Here is a 23618-nt window from a genome sequence, read left to right on the forward strand (position 1 = left end):
AGTCCTTACAGCGACAGAAACACCCCATAATCTCTCATCAGCCGTTAAACTTTTCACCAAAAAACAGCTTAATTTCTCCAATAGTGTCCACTCGGATATCCCTCACAGGTCCAGAAAAAATGTTGATAAAGCAACGCGCGCCGTCTGCAGCGGCTATTCAGACAAAGAGATTCTGACGGGCGGGGTGGAGCACTCCTCACTCAAGGCCTGCCCACTGTTGTGGGCTGGGGTGTTTGGCTGGTTTGGTTTTTGTTTTCTGTTTCTCCCACCAGGTGGTATGCATTCAGGACTGAGTGGCTGAGCATCAGGACCTCACCCTGAACACCTGAGGCTTGTTATCACGTGCAGGTCATCAGGACTCACAGCTGTGGTGTATTTTGTCTTAATCAGAGATTGTTGCATTTAAACCTTGAATGCACAGTGTGTGATTGCCAGAGACTCGACCTTGTGAGCAGACGTGTGAGATCGACGTCAGGAGAACAATCTCACCATCACGGACGCAGAGACCGCTCCAGGTTTAACGCCACAGGCTGTGAAGGAGGATTGGGTGAGCTTTCACGCTCTTCAGAACACTTCCTGAGGTAATTTGGTTTTGGTGACTTTTATGAAGTAATGACAGTGGATTTGGTGTCCCTCACACCTTGTGTTAGTGAGCTGTCACGTTATGCTAATTGTCTAATCAGCTTCTGCTGCAGTGGAGATTTGAACTGAGTTGTTCCGTGCCTGCAGGGTAAGAAGCTGATGTATAGATTTAAGCCAGGAAGTGTTTGCTGATTGCGTGCACCTTTGAGTTGTGTCTCTCTGTGTGGAGTTGGACTCACCTCATGTTTTCTTTCTTCACAGACTCGGTTTGTCGCGGCCACCTGGGGGGTGTCGGCAGGGTCCCTGGGTCCGAACTGCTGTGGCTCCGGACCGTTTGCGCTGCTGAGAGCGCGCCGTGTTTTCACCTCACCAGACCGCGGACTGTTTAGTTGTTTAGCATCACTCACTGTTATGTTAATTAAATTCTGTTATCCTTTGAACCGTGCTCTGCTTATTTTATGCTGGGTCCTTCAAACGCTGGGTCGGTTCTCCGCCCGCGTCCGAAACATAACACCCACAGGCGAATGACGTCACCGACACGCATGAAAAAACTCACGCATGCGCACGAGGGTTCAAGCATGTCTGATGTAAAAACATATGAATCAAATCCATTTATTTTTTGAAAAAATAAAAAGGACCGCTTTTTTCATCACAGACCTCGTATTCCTCCGTTTCTCTTTAGGCCAGTTGATGTGTTCTTTGGCAAATTGTAACCGCTTCTGCACGTCTTTTATTTAACAGAGGGACTTTGCGGGGGATTCTTGCAAATAAATTAGCTTCACACAGGCGTCTTCTAACTGTCACAGCACTTACAGGTAACTCCAGACTGTCTTTGATCATCCTGGAGCTGATCAGTGGGTGAGCCTTTGCCATTCTGGTTATTCTTCTATCCATTTTGTGGTTGTTTTCCATTTTCTTCCACGCGTCTCTGGTTTTTGTGTCCATTTTAAAGCATTGGAGATCATTGTAGATGAACAGCCTATAATTTTTTGCACCTGCGTATAAGTTTCCCCCTCTCCAATCATCTTTTTAATCAAACTACCCTGTTCTTCTGAACAATGTCTTGAACGTCCCATTTTCCTCAGGCTTTCAAAGACAAAAGCATGTTCAACAGGTGCTGGCTTCATCCTTAAATAAGGGACACACGATGCACACCTGTTTGTTCCACAAAAATGATGAACTCACTGACTGAATGCCACACTACTATTATTGTGAACACCCCCTTTTCTACTTCTTTTTACTATTAGCCCAATTTCATCGCCTTAAGAGTGTGCATATCGTGAATGTTAGATTGGATTGTTGGATTTGTGAGAATCTACTGAATCTACTGGTACCTTGTTTCCCATGTAACAATAAGAAATATACTCAAAACCTGGATTAAACTTTTTAGTCACATAGCACTACTATTGTTCTGAGCACTACTGTATGTATATATATATATATATATATATATATATATATATACTCAACAAAAATATAAACGCAACACTTTTGGTTTTGCTCCCATTTTGTATGAGATGAACTCAAAGATCTAAAACTTTTTCCACATACACAATATCACCATTTCCCTCAAATATTGTTCACAAACCAGTCTAAATCTGTGATAGTGAGCACTTCTCCTTTGCTGAGATAATCCATCCCACCTCACAGGTGTGCCATAGCAAGATGCTGATTAGACACCATGATTAGTGCACAGGTGTGCCTTAGACTGTCCACAATAAAAGGCCACTCTGAAAGGTGCAGTTTTGTTTTATTGGGGGGGGATACCAGTCAGTATCTGGTGTGACCACCATTTGCCTCATGCAGTGCAACACATCTCCTTCGCATAGAGTTGATCAGGTTGTCAATTGTGGCCTGTGGAATGTTGGTCCACTCCTCTTCAATGGCTGTGCAAAGTTGCTGGATATTGGCAGGAACTGGTACACGCTGTCGTATACGCCGGTCCAGAGCATCCCAAACATGCTCAATGGGTGACATGTCCGGTGAGTATGCCGGCCATGCAAGAACTGGGACATTTTCAGCTTCCAAGAATTGTGTACAGATCCTTGCAACATGGGGCCGTGCATTATCCTGCTGCAACTTGAGGTGATGTTCTTGGATGTATGGCACAACAATGGGCCTCAGGATCTCGTCACGGTATCTCTGTGCATTCAAAATGCCATCAATAAAATGCACCTGTGTTCTTCGTCCATAACAGATGCCTCCCCATACCATAACTCCACCGCCACCATGGGCCACTCGATCCACAACATTGACATCAGAAAACCGCTCACCCACACGACGCCACACATGCTGTCTGCCATCTGCCCTGGACAGTGTGAACCGGGATTCATCCGTGAAGAGAACACCTCTCCAACGTGCCAAACGCCAGGGAATGTGAGCATTTGCCCACTCAAGTCGGTTACGACGACGAATTGGAGTCAGGTCGAGACCCCGATGAGGACTACGAGCATGCAGATGAGCTTCCCTGAGACGGTTTCTGACAGTTTGTGCAGACATTCTTTGGTTATGCAAACCGATTGTTTCAGCAGCTGTCCGAGTGGCTGGTCTCAGATGATCTTGGAGGTGAACATGTTGGATGTGGAGGTCCTGGGCTGGTGTGGTTACACGTGGTCTGCGGTTGTGAGGCTGGTTGGATGTACTGCCAAATTCTCTGAAACGCCTTTGGAGACGGCTTATGGTAGAGAAATGAACATTCAGTACACAAGCAACAGCTCTGGTTGACATTCCTGCTGTCAGCATGCCAATTGCACGCTCCCTCAAGTCTTGCGACATCTGTGGCATTGTGATGTGTGATAAAACTGCACCTTTCAGAGTGGCCGTTTATTATGGGCAGTCTAAGGCACACCTGTGCACTAATCATGGTGTCTAATCAGCATCTTGATATGGCACACCTGTGAGGTGGGATGGATTATCTCAGCAAAGGAGAAGTGCTCACTATCACAGATTTAGACTGGTTTGTGAACAATATTTGAGGGAAATGGTGATATTGTGTATGTGGAAAAAGTTTTAGATCTTTGAGTTCATCTCATACAAAATGGGAGCAAAACCAAAAGTGTTGCGTTTATATTTTTGTTGACTGGTGTTCTCTTGTTTTGCTGCAATTCCTATTTTAGTGTATGAACAGTGTTATAATAGCTATCATTTTTGAAAAAGTGTTGTATTCAGTTAATAGTGCAATTGCTACATCCATTCATCCATTTTCTGTACCTTACACCAGTTAAGGGTCACGGGGGGGCTGGAGCCTATCCCAACAGTCATAAGGCGTGATGCTGGGTACGCCCTGGACAGTATGCCAGTCTGTCACAGGGGCACATATAGACAGACAAACACATTCACACCTATGGTCAATTTAAAGTTTCCAATTCACCTAATAGGCATGTCTTTAGATGTGGGAGGAAGCCGGTGCACCTGGAGGGAACCCACGCAAATATGGGGAGAACATGCAAACTCCACACAGAAAGGCCACAGGTGGGAATCTATCCCATGACCTGCTTGCTGTGAGGCAACACTGCTAACCACTAAGCCACCGTGCTGCCCGCATTTGCTACATATACTATATACAGCCATATATTGAAGCAGTAAGCCGGTAATTCTTCAACACTTCACCCTTTTCAAACAGAGGACCATGGTCTCTGATTTGGAGGAGCTGATTCTCATCTCATTCGTTTCACTCTCTGCCTCAAACCCGCACAGTGCACACCAGAGGGCACTGCCTGATGAAGCCAACAGAGCCCCATCACCTGCCAAAAGCAGAGATGCAACTCTAATGTCACCAAACTGGACACCATCCAGTCCCTGACTATGCCTTGAAATCCCATTCATGAACATTGCAAGCGGAATTTGTCAAGAGGGGCAGCCTCGGCAGAGTCCAACACCCAGCAGGATCAGGTCAGATGTAATGGCAACAATGCGGACACAGCTTCTACTTTGGTCATATAGAGACCACATCATGTGTTGCAGCAGTTGTGGTACCTCATACTCCCTCACTGCACTTCACAGGACACCTTGAGTCATATGCCTCTTCCAAGTTCAAAAAACACATATAGACTGGAGGTTGGTCATACTCCCAAGACCCTTCTAATATTCTTGTGAGGGTTAAGGGCTGGTCAGCTGTTCCACAACCAGGATGGGACTAACATTGCTCCTCATGAATCCAAGGTTCGAGTAATGGTCTAAGTCTCCTCTCTAGTATCCTGGCATAGGCTTTCCGAGAGGCTGAGAAGTGTGAGAAGTCCCCTTTTTTAAAGACTACCTCCCCGGTTTGCAAATCCAGTGGTACTGTCCCTGACTTCCATGCAACATTGTACATGTGTGTCAGCCATGACAGCCCTACACCATTCAGGGACTTCAGCATGTCAGGATGAATCTCATCCACCCCTGGTTATTTGCCATCAAGGAGTTTTTTGACTACTTCAGTGACTTCCGGAGGCCGTATCAGTAGGGTTGAGGAGATCCTCAAAGTCTTCTTTTTACCGTCTGACGATATCCTCACTTCAGTTTAGTTGCTTTCCACCCTTGCTGAACACAGCCTGGGCTAAGAATGGCCTCCTTTTCCTGAGTTTGCCAGAACCACTTTGAAGCTAACCGGAAGCCATTTTCCATGGCCTCTCCAAACTCCTCCCACACCCATGTTTTTGCCTCAGCCACCACTGAAGCCACAGCCATTCTTGCCTGCCGGTACATGTTCACTGATTCCAGGCACCCCTGCATGAACCAGACATGAAAGGCCTCTTCCTTCAGCATGACTGTTTCCCTTACCACAAGTGTCCACCAGTGAGTTCTTGAGTTGCTGCCATGACAAGCGCTGGCAACTGCCTGGCCACAGCTTAAAGCAGTCACCACAGTAATGGAGACCTTGAACATGAACCACTCTGCTACCATGTCCCCGAGCTTCCTCAAGATTTGAGACAAGTTCCTTTGGAGATGTGAGTTGAAGGCCATCTGGAGAAGCACTTCTACTGACATTCCCAAAAAAACCCTCACCATATGTTTAATCCTGTCTGGTTGGTTCGGTATCTTTCCCTGCCATCTGACCCTACTTATATGATCCCTGCCATCTCACCCTACTCATCTGACCTTACTCATCAACAGGTGATGATCAGTTGACAGCTCAGCCCCTCTGTTCACCCATGTGTCCAAGACACACCATCACAGGTCTGATGACACAATTACAAATTCAATCATGAACCTTTGACCTAGGGTGCTCTAGTACCAAGTGTACTTATGAACACCCTTGTGCTCAAACAAGGTGTTCATTATGGACAATCCCTGACTAGCACAGAAATCCAACAACAAAGCACCACTTCGATTCAGATCAAGTGTGCCGATCCTTCCAGATACTCTCCTCATTGTTTCTTCAGCTTTGCAAACATGAGCATTGAAGGCCCCTAGTAGAACTAAGACGTCCCCAGCAAGAACCTTTTCCAGAATCCCAATAACAGTCTCCAAGAAGTCTGGTTTCTCTGAAATGCTGTTTGGTGCATATACACAAACAGTCAGATTCTTCTCTGTGACACAAAGTCACATAGAGGCAGTCTATGCAGTCACTGGGAAGAACTTCAAAATAATGGCACTCTGCTGGGGATTTGTGAGTATCCCCACACTCGCCTGGCAACTCACTCCATGGGCAACTCTGTATAAAGAGAGAGTCCAGCAGCCCCTCTCCAGGAGTATGGTTCCAGAACCCATGCTGTGCCTGGAGTTAAGCCCAAGTATTTCTAGTTTGTATCGCTCAACCTCCTGCACAAGCTCAGCCTCCTTCCCCACCAGAGAGGTGACATTCCATGTTTGATGAACCAAGTATCATAATTGAGTGCCAGTCTGTGTGGGCATTTGCCCTTGCCACTGCCCAAAAAACAGTGCACCAGGCCAGTTACACCCTGATTGTGGGTGGTGAGCCCACATGGATTGTTTCTTCGGGCTAAGCCCAACCAAGTCCCACGGTTGTAGACCCGGTTTACCAGATGCTCACCTGGAAGCCCAACCCCCTGCAGGCCTGAATCCTGGAGAAGGCCCCAGTCTTCCTAATCTGGGCGAGGTGACTCCATCCCTACATTTGTCAAACATAGTGAGTCTTTTTGAACCTCACCTGTCTCCTCACCTGGGACCAAATTGCCAAGGGCGGCCCTACCAGGAACTAATGCTACAGACAACAGAGCTCCCAGGATCACTGGAGCACACAAACCCCTCCACCACGATAAGGTGGTGATGTAGGGAGGGGATTTTATATGTTGTTTATATTTTCTGTTTTGTGTGTGATGACAGAAAAAAATATGACTGGATAAAGCTATTTGAATAGGCTATCAAGCTGTAACAGGGTTGTTGAGCTGTGCGGAAGTGAAGCCAGAAGGCAAGTTACCCTTATGTCATGCAGCAACTATGGTACCTTTTAAAACCTACATTTCAACCCACGGGATGGATCTCGGAAGAGACTAATTCTCAAAATTGGTTGAAGGTGGTGGCCTCACATATTCTCTTCAAAGTAGGAGTGTTCCGGCCAATAACTAAACAGAGTCATTCAGGTGAACAATAGCTATGTCAGTGTTGCCCTTGAGAACTGGCAAACTAATATCTCGTATCACTTCTATGAATGGTGAAACATCTTGTAACCTGTGCAAGAAATCCATTGGCTTTTAACTAAATGGTTGGATATCTTCTGCTTAGGTGACTGAGAATCTTCATAAACATGTAACATGGAATAGTTAGTACTATTTGTAACTTCAGTGTGACTGCATTAGTAATGTTTTCAGATGGGTTTCATATGTTTGTTTTTTGGTTGGTGTATCTGTGTTTATGTGGCAGGTGTCTCGCTGTGGTATGATCTACATGGAGCCCCATATGATGGGCTGGCAGCCCCTTATGTTGTCCTGGCTTAATACTCTGCCCACCACACTCTCTGCTGTGCAGAAGGACTTCATCATTTCCCTTTTTGATCGAGTCTTGCCAGCCTGTCTACAGCTTGTTCGGAAGGCCACAAAGGTACTAAACCATTACAGCCACCATCATGAAAAACATTGTCTGCTTTTTCCTGTTGAGAGTGGTTTGCCGATGAATTCATGACTGTACTGTATATCTAAAGCATTTTGGTCCTAAATACAGTTCACATACTGTGCTTGAGTTTGCATTATAGACCATGTGTAAAGCACATTTTTACTGTATTGAATCATGTAACTAATTAACCATCCACAATTTGTTGCAAAGTTTTACATTATAAAAGTCACTGCAGATTTATTCAGAACAAGATGCCATTGTTGATAGTCTATAACCTTATCATATGAGTATTTTCAGCCTTCTCTTGGGCCCCCTTGCAATTGTGTGTGTCAAAATGATCTGTTCACTCTCTGCTGTCCAAAAACTGCTGCTTCACTGCTCACTGACGTTCAATATCTCTACTATAATCTTTGCTTCTCCCTTCGCATTTAACCTGTCCAAATCTACGTGTAGGCTCTGACTGTAGTACTTAGATGGAAGATGTCATTATTAGCGCTCCTCACTGTCACTCAGAGTTGGCTGAAGTGAATCCTGGGTGGAGGAACACATTCAGAGTTTTGAACCAAATATTAACTGATTTTTGTCATGGTGATTACACATTTTTAAACATCTAGAAAACTATTGCAGATGGAGAGTGAGGGAGACAGTTAGGAAGGTACTGAATGTGACATCTGGACAGAGGAATTGAAGACAAAGAGACTTGGTGGTGAAATGAAGATCTTCAGGATAATATAAAGGGGAAGAGTGTTGGGAAAGTGTAGGAACACGGACCCACAACAGGGGGCGCAAATGAACGGACAATGGAATAGGTCAAATAACACTTTACTGTTGCGAACGTGCACAACAAACACAACAAATTACAACAATGGACAAAGGTCAATTCACAAAGGTGTCGTGTGGGCAGGCTCGAAGATAGGAGACGCCTCTCCAAAGTAGAACCGGAACCACACGGTTTCCTCCGCCACAGGACCCCGGGAATACTGGAGCTGCCAAGTTCCGAACTCCCAGGTGGCCACTGCCTCCGCGTGTCGGACCTGGTACTGCTGGCGAGGAACAAGAACACAATTAACGTGGGCGCGTTTGCACCCAGCAACCTGTACGGCAGGGAAGCTACCTCCACCTCTCGTTGGAGAAAAAAGTCTGCAATCACTCACAAAATCACAAAGGTTACTGTCAAGCAGTCAGCTGAGATTATTACCTTCCAGGTAGAACGATATCTCGGCGATGAGGTGGAGATGCCGTCCTGCTGATATACCCCAGTGATAATTGCCGTCAGCTGTCTCAGGTGATGGGTGACAGCTGTTACCGAGGCTGCTCCTGTGGGGCGGCGGCGCCCTCTGGTGGTGGTGGGCCAGCAGTACCTCCTCTTCAGCGGCCCACACAACAAAGAGGTTGGCAAAAAAAATGGGATACTCGGAAAGATGATGAAAGTAGATAGGGCTACAAGGAAATGCAGTGTAAGGTGAAAAAAGAAGTGTCAAAGGCTAAGGAAAGGACATATGGTAAGTTGTACACAGTGGTGGGAACAGTTCCGCTAATCTGCTAACGACTAATTAGCAAAGATAACTTCTTTGTTAGTGGATTAGCTTTTCAGCTAACTTTGAAAACCATCAGCGGACCAATTAGCTTTCGCTAAATTTAGTTCTGCTAACTTTCAGTCCGCTAAAGTTTTTTGGCTGGCATAGTTGCTGAATGGTCAAAAACGTTTGCAAACCCTAAAATCATACATGATAGTTCTTGTCTATTACATATTTTGCAGCAGTCAGACAGCTGTGAGGAACTGAGCTCAAACATACCCCAGCAGAAAAAAAAAGTCATTTACATTCAACATACAGTGCCCCAGACGTGTGGCAGAAGACATCAAAAGCAAGGGAGTTGATGTTTGATTTGATCAGTTTGATTTATAAACCATACTAATTCCGGGCAGTTTATTGACATTAATGTCAACGCTGTCATTTTTACAAAGTGAAAATATTGCACATATCTTTTAGTTTTAAAGTAATGTGCTAATCCTGAAGGTTTGAGCATTAGCACACAGATGCCAAAAGACATTATGGGAAACTGAGCCTCCACTCATCACTCGTTGGCTGGTTTATTGATTTGTAAAAACCAACACACAACTTACTGTAACGTGTGTTGGTTTTTACATTCCATAAAAAGTTGTGACAAGGACAATTTATTCTAAATATAAGGATTAACTCATGGGAAGAGTGGTTGCTTCCAGAGCAGAAGGTTTCTTGCTCAAACCCACCCCTGCCCATTCTCCATGTAATGTGGAGTTGCGTCAGAAAGGGGACCTGTGCCAAATCAACATACAGGTTCATGTTAAATCTGTTGTGGTGACCCCAAGTGAAAAAGGGAAAAGTTGAAAGAACTTACCACACATACACATACATATATATATATATATATATATAGAGAGAGAGAGAGAGAGAGAGAGAGAGAGAGAGAGAGAGAGAGAGAGAGACCATTGGTGTTTTTGCATTTTGCATTTTCCATATCTTCCTGACTCTTTCTGATTTGGAGTTGGAATAAAGCGAATAAATTTGATGTGGTTTGACTTGTGCTTGATTTTAGGAGCTGTCTCCAACTTCTGACACCAATCTTGTCAAATCCCTTATGAATCTGATGGACTGTATGATGGATGAATTTCATGAGGAAGACAAGATGAAGCAGATGAAAGAAAGTGATATTTACTCCTGGTTAGAGGTTTGTACCTTTAATGTTATTAATGTGACCAGCAACATCAACGACAAGAGCAGTTGGATAGTAATGATCAGAAGAACCATATTGCACTTTAAATAATACTTATTTAAGATATATTTTGACATAAGTCAATGGTGTCAAAGTAGAGTTGCACAACAGTGGCAACAACAGTATAGTACATAGCTAAGACCCCACTGAAAAAAAAACAAAACAAAAAAAACATTAGTTTATCATCCTTGACATCAGAAAAAAGTGATAAGGGAGGACAAAGTTTTTATTTTATTTTATTTGTTTAGTTTTCTCTGATTCAACCAGAGAGAAGAATTTTCTTCAAAAAAATGATGTGAATTTCGGCTACAGTTTGCCAGAAGGTATTTGGAATAGAATGTGTCAGCACAGAGCTACAGTTGTCAGGGAGTTGTAGCTACAACTCACCTTGCAACTGTTGTACTTAGCGTCCAAGCCAACTCCATTGTCAAGAGGCAAGTTCTGTGCCTGGCTCGTAAGCACAACAAAAATTATTTGACATTTAAGTTTATACTCATGGCTGATTCCAATTAAGGCTCATGAGGGAGCTGGAGCCTATTCCAGCGGTCTTTGGGCGAGAGGCAGAATAAACTGCAAACTCCTCACAGAAAGGACCAGGTGGAAAGTATTTGAAATCAATAGTGAAGGCTTTCATTTCTTCATTAAAACCAAGTTTGCTATCTATAATGTTGGTCTGAGCTGTGATTGAGGCTACAGTTTCCCAGTTTATCTCAAAGAATGTTTTTTTGTTTTGTTTTGTTTTTTTATTGCAAAAACAAGATTGAATATTGGCAGTGTTTCCTGTGTCACTGTGCACTTGAAAGTCGCATCTGCCAAAAACCTCTTCATCTTAGAAAGCAGAAAACTGAGATACGTAAATCTGCCATTTTCACCCCATAAATGTGATATTTTGAACAGATCGGCTTTCATACAGACACACAAAGAGTGGCAAAGTTTTAGCAGATGAGCCCTTTCTTCTGCCCCCTGCATGAGCTCATTTAGATTTTTTCTTCTGAATCATATCTTTTGAAAGCACTACTGTTATCCCCTGGTGGCACACTGCACTGATGAATTCCTTTCAACCCTCTCTGACATATTTCTGAGCTAGTCATTATCAAAGCATTGAATTAATCAGCCTTTTAACAGCAGGAGCTATCACGAGGTTGCTAAGCCTCATTTTCTCATTCCTACAGTGTTTCTGCTGTTTTTTTTTTCCTTTCCCTCAATCCAACAAATACATCTTGGTGGAAAAAAGTATCTATCTAGTTTGTAGGAATTCATGTAATTGCTGTAAATAGAATTTTATATGCATTATAATTAATATGCTGTATGTTGCCAAACAAATGTGGGTAATACAAATTTTTTTGTGGAAAAAACTTTTCTTGAAATACTTAATCTCCTTTCACACTGGGCCCACTTCCAGTTGCGTCATGTGGCGTCATGACGACACCACGTTGATGCAACCTAGTGCCGAGACAATGTAGCTCAATGCCACAACACCGTGACGGATGCAAAGGACAAATCAAATCGGACAGCAAAAATGAAACATGTTTAATTTTTTCTGCGTCGAGCACAGGATGCAGAAAGGAAGTGGTTTCAACGCAAGTCAGCGCGAAGCAACGGTACTCAATGTGACTGGAAGCCACACCCTCACAATACATTACCCAACGCCAATTTATGATTCCTGCTGTGTTCCATTGTTTCTGAAGTATAAATCACACAGGATTGTTTTTATACCGTGTGCACAATGCAGTAAAACTACACGGTCAAAGAGCACAAAAAAAATGCTCATCTTGGCTGCTGCTGCAGTTCCTTGCTCTTCTCTCACAACTGTGTTTAACCTCCTAAGACCCGGAGGTTCTCATGAAACAAAACTTAGTTTATGGACTAGACAACCAAAAATGTCATGTCCACATATGTGGATGCCAGGCCCTAGGAGGTTAAAAAAAATCCATAAAAGTTCTGCTCACAGACTGATTGCCAGAGACAGGACATGTCCACATCCAATAAAAAGTCAGGACATCTCCAGTCCACGCACGGATGATTCGCTCACGCGCGCACATGTGAGCAATTGAAAGAAAAAAATGGCTGGCTGCAGGCAGTTCCTCGCTCTCCCCTCAAACTCTCTCATAATTGTGTTAAATAAAGGACAAAAAAGGACATAAGGCCTGCTCACAGACTGATTGCCAGAGACAGGACATGTCCACATCAAGTATAACTCCAGATATCTCCACATTTACTCACGGATGGTTCGTTCACGGTCAAAGGAAGAAAGATAAACTAGAACAGAAATCAGAGCGCAGCCCTGCAGCCCTGCAGCCCTGCAGCCCTGCAGCCCTGCACAAGAACAAATATAAACTAGAAGAGAAATCAGAGTGCACAGACTGGCTGCAGCCAGACTGCCTGCAGATCCTCCTCTGCATTCTCACCTCCTCTCTGCCCCCCTACTGTGTGCACCTGATGCAGACATTCCTGCATCATCATGATGCTGCATGAAGCAACTCAAAGCAGGCCCAGTGTGAAAGGGGCTTTAGCACCATGGTTTCCATTCTGTTGTTTATGTTGCTCATACGTTGAACAGGAACTGCCGCATGTTGGGAAAGATTTTGCAAACGTCGTCCTCCATAGGCTTCTGGTCCTTGCTGAATGGGTTTATGCACAATCTTGATCTGAATAATGCAGAAGTACATTTGATGGTATAGGTGAGCCCTGTAAACTGGTGTGAGTTGGGTTCCACAAAATCGGTCCATGAGTTATGTGAAACCGCGAGTTGATTTAAGTTGACCAAAAAAACTTATAATAGTTTCGACGATGTGAAGCATGATTCCTTCCTGGATGGTGATGATATCTTCATCTGGAGTGATTTCAGGATCTTTTTTTCCTCCTCTGGCTGCTGCAGGTCAGCGACGAGTTTTAAGCAGAAACAAGGCGATAATCGGTTAATTGCTGCTAGCGCTCCGAAATGACGCATGCCCAGTGAGGCAGGGTGGATCAATTTTTAGGGAAGACCATTCGGTCAGTGACACCGTAATTTATACATGTGCCTGCCACACAGGCACCCGCCAAAAATGGCCAAATCAAAATTTACTTTTATAGATAGTCGAAATTTTCAGCATCCACAACTTGACCACGAGTAAAGCCGAATCGCAACTTACACGTGCGCGAGTTAATGGGGCTCAGCTGTATCTTTACGTTATGTAAAATTATGGAAAATAGCAAACACCAAAGGGATTTACATGTAATATTTGTTGACTTTATGAAAGCCTTTGATTGTGTTAATCATGAGCTGCTCCTTGTTATCCTGCAAAGGCTTGGCAGTCCTGAAAAACTTAAAACTTCGATTTAGCAGTCTCACAACCATATAACTATCACTGTGATGTGAAACTAGGCTGTAAACTCACTCCAACTGTTTTTTTTATCTATGGAGCTGTACTTCTCCAGCTATCCTTAAAGACCCTTTCACACATAACACGATTGAAGCTGACTAGCTCACGAAGGAGGAATTGCATGCCACTCATGCAAAATTGGAGCCGCACTCAAACCCCTCATACAGCAGTCGCCACATCCATTTGGACACAGCACATGCGCTCTATTTTTGTGTGCTGCTCGCACCGGAAACACATTCGAACGGCGTGCAAGATGAGGTCACACTGCCATTTGATCGTGTTCGCAGCATCCACATGGAATGTCATATGCAGGTCTGACACATCATGCCGCAGCATGATATGCTGCATAAAGTCATTGGCCATGTTGAATTGTGGCCGAATGATGCGATCAAGGCAGCCTTCACACCAGCGGCCGACATTCGGCGAATGCCGTACGAGTACTCATTCGACCCACTCTCGACTGGCATCGGCGGGAGTCCAGGTTCCACCCACGAACATCCAACACCACTCATGGACCACTTAGAAAAGGTGGGGCCATTCCCAGCATGAAAATAGAGTGCAGGCAGACCATTTTCGAGCTAGATGTGCGAATGGCCCCACCTTTTTAAAGTGCCCCATGAGTGTGTTACCACACAAATGGCGTGGGACTGTGCGTGTGCCCCACCATCACCACAAATGGCATGCGAGTGGGCAGTGTGCCCCCCGCAACACAAGTGGTGTGTGTGAGTGTGTCGTGTGCCCCCCCCCAGGTGGCCGGCGTGTGATCGACGCCTAGCACAGTGCGCATATGGATGGCTGGCATGTCCATGCCGGAACAGCTGACCGCTGTGTGCAATGCACATGTGTGGGTGGGCTCTCATGCTCTCATGATTTGCTGATAATTACGTACAAACAAGATCACAGCCACTTCTCAGCGCACATGGCACGGTGTGACCTGTGTTATCAGCCGGCCAGGCTAATGTCACTCCCACCACGGGGAAAGGCGTGAACACATTCATGTGTGATCACTTTGCTCATACTGCCGTGGACACAGTGGGCATGTCAGCTGAACGCAGTCCAGCGGCTCACTGTCAGCTGCAAGTGTCAGAGTGCACACAGCGTGTTAAACACAGAGAACAGAGAAGGGGAGGCAAATAAATAATCTATACAATAAATAAATACATATTTACATAACAAATACACAAGACAGGACAAAGGGTCAGAGGTTGAGACTTTTTTCTGTGAACTCTGAGTTGTTCCAGAGTTGTTCCAGGCGTGTCAGCAGCAAGCAGCAGGTGCCCACTGGTCCCAGGTGGGGAACACATTATATGACATATATATTGTGACATGCAGAATCACATCTCACGACACTCTCCTCACATGGAAATAAATAAAACCACATATCACATCTGCAGCACGTTGGCAGCGAATGCCTCAGAGCACACTGGACAGAGGGACTCACGGAGCAGGCTGATGTATATGGGTGCAACAGGTCAGTCATGTAACAAATAAAAGGCAGTAAAAGTCAGCCACGTCAGTTCATTACTTCCTTGTTCCCTCATTATTTTGTGCTTACAATTTTTCATTGATTTATGTACATTTGCTGCTGCTGTTTGTGCACGATGTGGTATCACACCTTCCGCGTGCTCGCACTGTGTTCATGCGTGCGCATGCTAGTGTCCATGAAACCATCGCCGTGCGATCATTCACGCCTGTCCGACCGTGTGTCCCTCCCAACAGCAGGTGCAATGTTTTGCGGCTCCCCAGTTTGTTTGTTTGTTTTTTTTTTGTTTTTTTGCCCTTTTTTGGCTGGTTTGTGCTTCTTTCGTCCAACTTTGTGTCATGTATGAAGAGGCTCTACCTTTACTGTATTATTTGCCAGCTGTGTCTCATATCTATTACCTTGACAGACAGGTTTTTCTAAAACAAATTGTTAATGTAAAACGTACACTGATTAAACAGCCATCTTAGTCATCAAAACATCTTTCAGGCTCCATTTTCTCAAGATTTTGAGGTACATAGTTCAAAGTTTATTTTCCAGAAGATTTGGGTATGTAAATTACGATAGACATTCATGAAATCTGAGCTATCCAACAGTTTTTATCTCCCGCTGGACGAAGGCCCGAAGAGAGATTACGTCATGGCAATTTCCGTCTGTCTGTTTGTCTGTCTTATCTGTCTGTCTGTCCATCGATCCATCCCAAAAATGGTATAAACATTCTGAAATTAACTCACATTTTCTGCAATCATTGTACAAGTCCGTGTTATAGGTTGATGATGCACATATTGTCATGTCATTCGAGTTGGGCCCATTTTATCAGCGTTATAGCCCTTGATTAACAAATCTCCACTCTGTTAGTTTCATGAGTGGGTACCTGCATTCTGAAATCAACTCTTCTCACATTTTTAGGAGGAATTTCGTGTAACTTGGTACAAGCACAAGTACTTGTTATAGGTTGGTAATGTGCACATTATCATATCGTTTGAGTTCAACCCACTTTACCAGAGTTCTGGTCCTTGATTACAAATCTAGATTCCGTCAGTTTCACGAGTGAGTGACTGCATTCTGAAATCAACTCCTCTCACATTTTTAGTTGGAATTTTTGGAAACTTCATGCAGTTAGGTTGTCAATATGCATATTGTAAATTGTACAAGATTGACACACTTTGGTAGAGTTATGGCCCTTGATTAACAAGCCTTGACACTGCCAGTGTCACAGTGTCATGAGTTTGTGTCTGCTTTCTGATATCAGCTATCACATATCTTGAAATGTTATCAAAATGTAGCAAGCACAACAAGTGCTTGCTACATTTTGTGCTCTCACAGCACCCTTGTTTATTTTGGTTTGGGTTTTCTTAAGAGTTGCACAACCAAGTACAGCACCAGCTACCTTCAGTAATACTTAGTGGATTGATCTTTTACGTACATTCTGGGCAGAAATGCACTCCAGTGAAAATGGCTAAAATCAAATTTGAAAGAAAAAAAAAGGTACTTTTAAGTGGCAGATGCAGATAGTTGAGATGTCTTGAATGATAAGTGCCTCAACAGCAAAAACACATTCATGTTTTTCCTTACATTTTAAGTCCTATATAAAGCCTGGGGCATATATTGAAATTACGTTGTTTTTTTTTTTTCTTTCGCAGGGCATCTTTGTCTTCTGTCTGGTGTGGTCAGTGGGTGCCAGCTCTGATGACCCAGGCAGAGAAATGTTTGATGCTCTAGTCAGAGAAATAATCAATGGCCCCTTGACTGAGGAGACCCGAACTAACCATGGTATTCTGGCCACAGTACAACCTCCATCTAAAAAACTGACTGTGCCTTTACCTACTGAGGGAACAATTTACCAGTATCATTTCATTAAAGAGGTAGGCACCTGACAAGTAGAACTGGAGCTATATATTCCTATTACACACTTAACAGACACTTTTCAAATTATTATTATTATTTTTTATTATTATTTATTTATTTTTGCTTTGCAAAATGTTTTCTTTGAATATGTGTCTTAATCCTTGGAGTCCAAAGGGTATTTTCTTGATTTTACCATATCTTTTAAGGTAACTGTATATATCATGTCCATATGTTGCATATCAAAATGTTCAGAATAACCTCAGCTTTGTGAATGTGAGACTTATATCTGTATAGAACACTGTTTCAAGGTGTAATGTGGCTCTAAATCTGCAAATTTGAAATGCATTTTTACCCGAGGGCAAAATATGGCCATCGGTTATTGTGAAGGCCTTGCGTCTGTCTATCCATCTGCCTGTTGCTCACCATAAGTCCAGTCCTATTATGGCCAGGGTCTTCAAATTCACAGGGAATATTCTTTGAACACAGACCTTCGTCAGGGTCAAAGATGGCTAACTTTGACCAATTTTAAGAGGTCAAAAGGTCAGATTCTTTTTCCTATTGTTATATGGCCAACAGCGTAAGTCCATTTCTATTACTGCCAGGATCTTCAAATTCACAGGGAGCATTCTTGGGACACAGACCTTTGTCAAGTTCAAAGATGGCTAACCTTGACCAATTTAAAGAGGTCAAAAGGTCAGATTCTTTTTCCTATTGTTATATGGCCAACAGCGTAAGTCCATTTCTATTACTGCCAGGATCTTCAAATTCACAGGGAGCATTCTTGGGACACAGACCTTTGTCAAGTTCAAAGATGGCTAACCTTGACCAATTTAAAGAGGTCAAACTGTCACATTCTGGTTCCTATTGTTATACTTATATGGCCGAAGGTATTTTAGCACTGCGTTATATTTAGTAATTCTTCAAATCTTTCATAACACACCTTTATTCATGTGGACAAACTGTTGTGGTGTTAGAAATGGGTTTACCAAAGTCTTTGGCTCTCAAACAAAGTGTTATATATGAAAAAAATAGTTAGATTCTAATATATGTCCAAAAGGAAAATGTGTGATTTTACATTTTGAGTGAACATGGTCTCAGTCAGTCTAGATTCCCAAATTTGTCTGATTTAATAAAATGACAAGAGTCACCAATTATTAATTCATTCATTCATGCATTCATTCACTCACTCACACTACTTTGCTTATTTCATAATTTATTTTATTTTAATTTATTTCATTCGCTGATGTTCACTTTTATACCATAATTAATGGAGAGGCATTTGTCATCATTTTGAAATAGGATGACTTATATGCAGTCACTTTTGTCCAGCACAGAAACAAACTAATTAAAATAAAACAGATGTTTTGTTCTGTGCATCACACGTCTGGAGTCAGTGTTCACATTATGCCTTGTTGGGCTGTTTGTATACTTCACAAAAATAAATAAATAAAAATGAAAGCACTTACCAGGTTATCAAGATGTAAAAGAAGTCCATAAGAAGTATTAGTCCATAGGAAATATAAGTTCATAAGCAGAATACGTCCATGTCTCACTGATGTTTCACTTTAAATCCATAGCCATAAATTGATATGATACTGATGAAACAATGAAATAAGTAATTAAATAACAAAAAATGTGTAATTAAAACTTTTTTTTGCTCATAATTAAAGGTTTTTGTGCAGCACCCCCATGACCCTTAATTATAGTGAGTATTGATGGATGGATGGATGTCATTTGGTCATTATCTAATATGTGCAAATATACTAAAATTGTGCAATTTCTGCAGTGGTTAAAGTGTTTTCTTCAGGGGGTGTGCTAGAGAATGTCTGAGGAGGAAAGAGTCAGAGCAGGGCTTGGACAACAGAGTCCAGGGAGCTATAGTGGCAGCAAGGTGTTTAGGACCTGGGCTTCTCAAGAAAAGAAGCTGTTACACAGTCTGACAGATCTGCTCCTAAAGCCCCTTTCACACTGGCGTATTCATAGACTGCTTATTGTGACGTATCGTCTATGCCGAGTTGAGCAGCTCTCCACCCACTTTTAGCAGCTCTACATCGAGGTTTTGCTTCCTATGCAGCAGTATGTTGAGGGCTACGCGCGTAGGACAGAAGAAATTAAACATGTATAATTTTCTTCAGCATAGAGCACTGGACACAGTTTTAAGCAGGTCTGCGCAGCACAGCGTTACTGCATGCAAGTCTGTGCAACACGGCGCTCCTGTACACCTCCAAACACTGAGTGCTGCATCCAGAATGATTCAGCTGAAAAACATGATCACATGATCACACAGCCCACAGTGCCTTTGTGTGCTGAGAACAGCGAATCGAACCTCACCTCAGAAATCTAGAAACAGCAGGTCGCTCGCTCTTTCTCTCTGTCGTGCTCTCTCATGCTGTCTGTCTCTATCTCTCCCTCTGTTGCTCTCTCCCTCACTCTCTCTCTCTTTGTTGCCCCCCCGTGTTTGAAAAGTGGCCGCACAAGGGTTAATATTAAGTAAATAAACCACCCCATGCCATTTTTCTATGCACCTCTACCTGTATAATAATATATTTAAAAAATTGGAAAATGGTCATTTTTGACCCTGTGACACAAATTCCCCCCACCTCACGACGCATGACCACGATGTACTTTTCAATAAGATTGGTTTTGCTGCTGTAAGATCTACAATGTAGGGACAATAATACTGTATTTGTTTCTATGAGATCCATAATGTAGAAACATGCATTAGATTTCAATTTATTTCAGTTTCAGTCTGTTTCATTTTATGTAGCGCCAAATCACAACAAAGATGACTCAGCACGCTTCACATGAGTAAGGTCTAACCTTACTAACCCCTAGAAAAGCACACAGGTGACAGTGGTAAGGAAAAACTCTCTCTGATGATATTGAGGAAGAAGCATAAAGCACACCAGACTCAGAGGGGTGACCCACTACTTAGGCCATTCTAACAGTTACTAGGTTTTTACAAAGTTTTACAGTAAAGCAAACACTCACGTGTTTCCAATTAGGTGTTCTTTGAACATTCATCAACTTTCCCAGTCTTTTGTTGCCCTGTCCCAACTTTTTTGAAAAGTGTTGCAGGCATCCATTTCAAAATGAGCAAATATTTGCACAAAAATAATACAGTTTCTCAGTTTGAACATTAAATATCTTGTCTTTGCGGTGTATTCAGTTGAATATATACTCAACAAAAATATAAACGCAACACTTTTGGTTTTGCTCCCATTTTGTATGAGATGAACTCAAAGATCTCAAACTTTTTCCACATACACAATATCACCATTTCCCTCAAATATTGTTCACAAACCAGTCTAAATCTGTGATAGTGAGCACTTCTCCTTTGCTGAGATAATCCATCCCACCTCACAGGTGTGCCATATCAAGATGCTGATTAGACACCATGATTAGTGCACAGGTGTGCCTTAGACTGTCCACAATAAAAGGCCACTCTGAAAGGTGCAGTTTTGTTTTGTTTCATGCAGTGCAACACATCTCCTTCGCATAGAGTTGATCAGGTTGTCAATATTGGCCTGTGGAATGTTGGTCCACTCCTCTTCAATGGCTGTGCGAAGTTGCAACGACGAACTGGAGTCAGGTCGAGACCCCGATGAGGATGACGAGCATGCAGATGAGCTTCCCTGAGACGGTTTCTGACAGTTTGTGCAGAAATTCTTTGGTTATGCACACCGATTGTTTCAGGAAGCTTTCCGAGTAGCTGGTCTCAGACGATCTTGGAGGTGAACATGCTGGATGTGGAGGTCCTGGGCTGGTGTGGTTACACGTGGTCTGCAGTTGTGAGGCTGGTTGGATGTACTGCCAAATTCTCTGAAACGCCTTGGAGATGGCTTATGGTAGAGAAATGAACATTCAATACACGAGCAACAGCTCTGGTTGACATTCCTGCTGTCAGCATGCCAATTGCACGCTCCCTCAAATCTTGCGACATCTGTGGCATTGTGCTGTGTGATAAAACTGCACCTTTCAGAGTGGCCTTTTATTGTGGGCAGTCTAAGGCACACCTGTGCACTAATCATGGTGTCTAATCAGCATCTTGATATGGCACACCTGTGAGGTGGGATGGATTATCTCAGCAAAGGAGAAGTGCTCACTATCACAGATTTAGACTGGTTTGTGAACAATATTTGAGGGAAATGGTGATATTGTGTATGTGGAAAAAGTTTTAGATCTTTGAGTTCATCTCATACAAAATGGGAGCAAAAACAAAAGTGTTGCATTTATATTTTTGTTGAGTGTAGGTTGAAGAGGATTTACAAATCATTGTATTCTGTTTTTATTTACATTTTTCACAACGTCCCAACTTCATTGGAATTGGGGTTGTATGTACAATGACAAATAAAGGAAATTATTATTATTATTAAGCAGGTATAGAAAATTAATGTATTACTTAATATTTTTAACGGAATTTTTAAGATTTTTTTTTTTTTTGCCTTTGAAGAAAGACAATATTTGACTGCTTTTGGCATAAATAGACATCAATGTTGTCTCATGGGTGTAACAGCAAATTCGGTATAAACTGTCGCTGCAAACAATATGTGGCATCAGACTAGGTACACATTGTCATTGGTGACAGTTTATGCAGGGTGACTGTCTGTCCTTATTTAGTGCTACAATCCAACTTTCCAGTTTCTATTGTTTTTTGCAGGGTCCTGGCAGGTGGGAGTTGTGGACACATGAGCTGAAGTGCATTCAACCCTTAAAAAAAGACATGCAGTTCAATGAGATAATTGTCCCCACGGAGAACACTGTGCGCTACATGGCTCTGATGGAACTCCTCATCACCCATCAAAAGCCCACGATTTTCATCGGCCCAACGGGTACTGGCAAGAGTGTTTACATTACGGTAAGAAGTGGAATCTGTACATACGGGTTATCGTGATTGGAAAGCAGAAATGTTTTTAAGCTCAACTGAAGAGTCAAATATGAAACATTTACACATTCCAGGGGTATGATATGCATCTTTCAAACAATAAAGTCATGATTTTTACCTATCATCTGCTGATTTTGCCAAATACTTTTTCGACTTTTATAAAGAGTTTTTTTATAGCCGGATGATCTGATGTTCCACAGGTGAATCCACAGGTGTTGTCTACATGGCCGTAACAAAATGACCCAGGGATTAATGTTCTCTGTCCCTATGACGGATTCCATCATTTGGGCTGCCAAAGGCAGGGACACATGCGCAGTGCATTTAAAATGTTCAAAAATCAATTTTTACAGGGATTAAAGTTCTCCATCGCTATGACTGATTTCTGTCAATTGGAAGAAAGGCAGGGTTCACATTGACTTCCTGATTGAAAATCAAGGTTGGACGCAAGATATAACATTTGCCGCTTTCCAGGGACATGCGCTGAGTTCAAAATGTTCAAAAAACGATTTTTAGAATAACATTTCCGTTTTGTTTTTTTTTGTTGTTGTTTGTTTGTTTTCTCCTCGCTGCTGTCAGCTAGTCCCTGTATCTGGTCTTTTGTGTCCTGTTTGCACTCTGTAGGAGGAGGAGAGGGCAGTGTGTTTGAATGTAGATGTCTCACAACATTGTGATGACACGGCGAGCAGAGTGTAGAGATTTATAAACATATTTTTTTACTTTTCTTTCAAAGTCTGCTCCGAGTGTCTCTGTGAGTGTCCTTGCTGTGGATAAATTAAAAACACAGCTGCAGACCTGCTTTTTTTTTTTTACCCAAAATATGTCTAAAAACTTTTTGAGGAGGGCATGACGTAAAATGTGCTCATAAAACCTTACCTCTCAGGTTGCACTTTCTACATAAATACACAAATTCTTGATTGTTGCTCCTCAGAGATGGGAAACCAGGGGTGTAACCAAATGGAAAGAGGGTGTTGTGGGGAGACGTGCGCCCTCCACAACACCAACACAACAATAAGGTCTACTTTTGAAGACATTTTTCTTACTACTACTAATAATAACAATAATAATAATAATAATTTTAACAACTAAAATGTTTAAATCATGTTTTACTACAGTTCTGGACTAAGTTTAATTGATGAGCCATATAAAAATAGTTTCATTAATTTAACATTTCTGCATAACTAAAGTGGGATGTTTGGGGTTCTAGCTTTAAAATCAGGTCAGTTAGGATGACAGTGTTGGGAAGGTGTCGTAGCACGGACCCACAACAGGGGGCGCAAATGAACGGACAATGAATAAGCCAAAAAGGTAACAATTTAATGTTGCGATAATACACAACGAAACGTACTGTAATCTGCACAGTCAATTTAACACCAGGTGACGTGTGGGCAGGCTCGAAGATAGAAGACCCCCGACGAGAGAGAAGCCGCGTCCCACACGGCTTCCACCACCAACGGTCTGAAGAACACCGGAGCCGCCAAGTCCCGAGTCCCCAGGTGGCCTCTGTCTTCGGCTGTCGACCCTGGTACTGCTGGCAGAAAGCAGAAATATGATGAGTGAGTGTGAGTCCGCACACTCAGTAAATCCACAGTTAACGAGGGAGGAAGCGCCTCCACCTCCAAGCACACACTCGTGCAGCTCCTGTTTGAGCACTTATCTGGATGGGAGCTGTTGCGAAGCCGTCGCTGAACACCTCAAACGCCACCTCCACAGA

At 42.9% G+C, this 23618-nt stretch overlaps 1 protein-coding gene across 1 annotated transcript in view; it reads left to right on the forward strand.

The window, feature by feature from the left end:
- Window positions 1-23618, forward strand: part of LOC117524084 (dynein heavy chain 7, axonemal-like) — a 289259-nt gene that overhangs the window by 136737 nt on the left and 128904 nt on the right. The window contains 4 exon segments of the mRNA XM_034185816.1: window positions 7387-7563; window positions 10153-10284; window positions 16818-17039; window positions 21683-21880. Coding sequence (XP_034041707.1) covers window positions 7387-7563; window positions 10153-10284; window positions 16818-17039; window positions 21683-21880 — 729 coding nt within the window.

Source organism: Thalassophryne amazonica, chromosome 14, assembly GCF_902500255.1.
Source record: "Thalassophryne amazonica chromosome 14, fThaAma1.1, whole genome shotgun sequence".
Lineage (NCBI taxonomy): Eukaryota > Metazoa > Chordata > Actinopteri > Batrachoidiformes > Batrachoididae > Thalassophryne > Thalassophryne amazonica.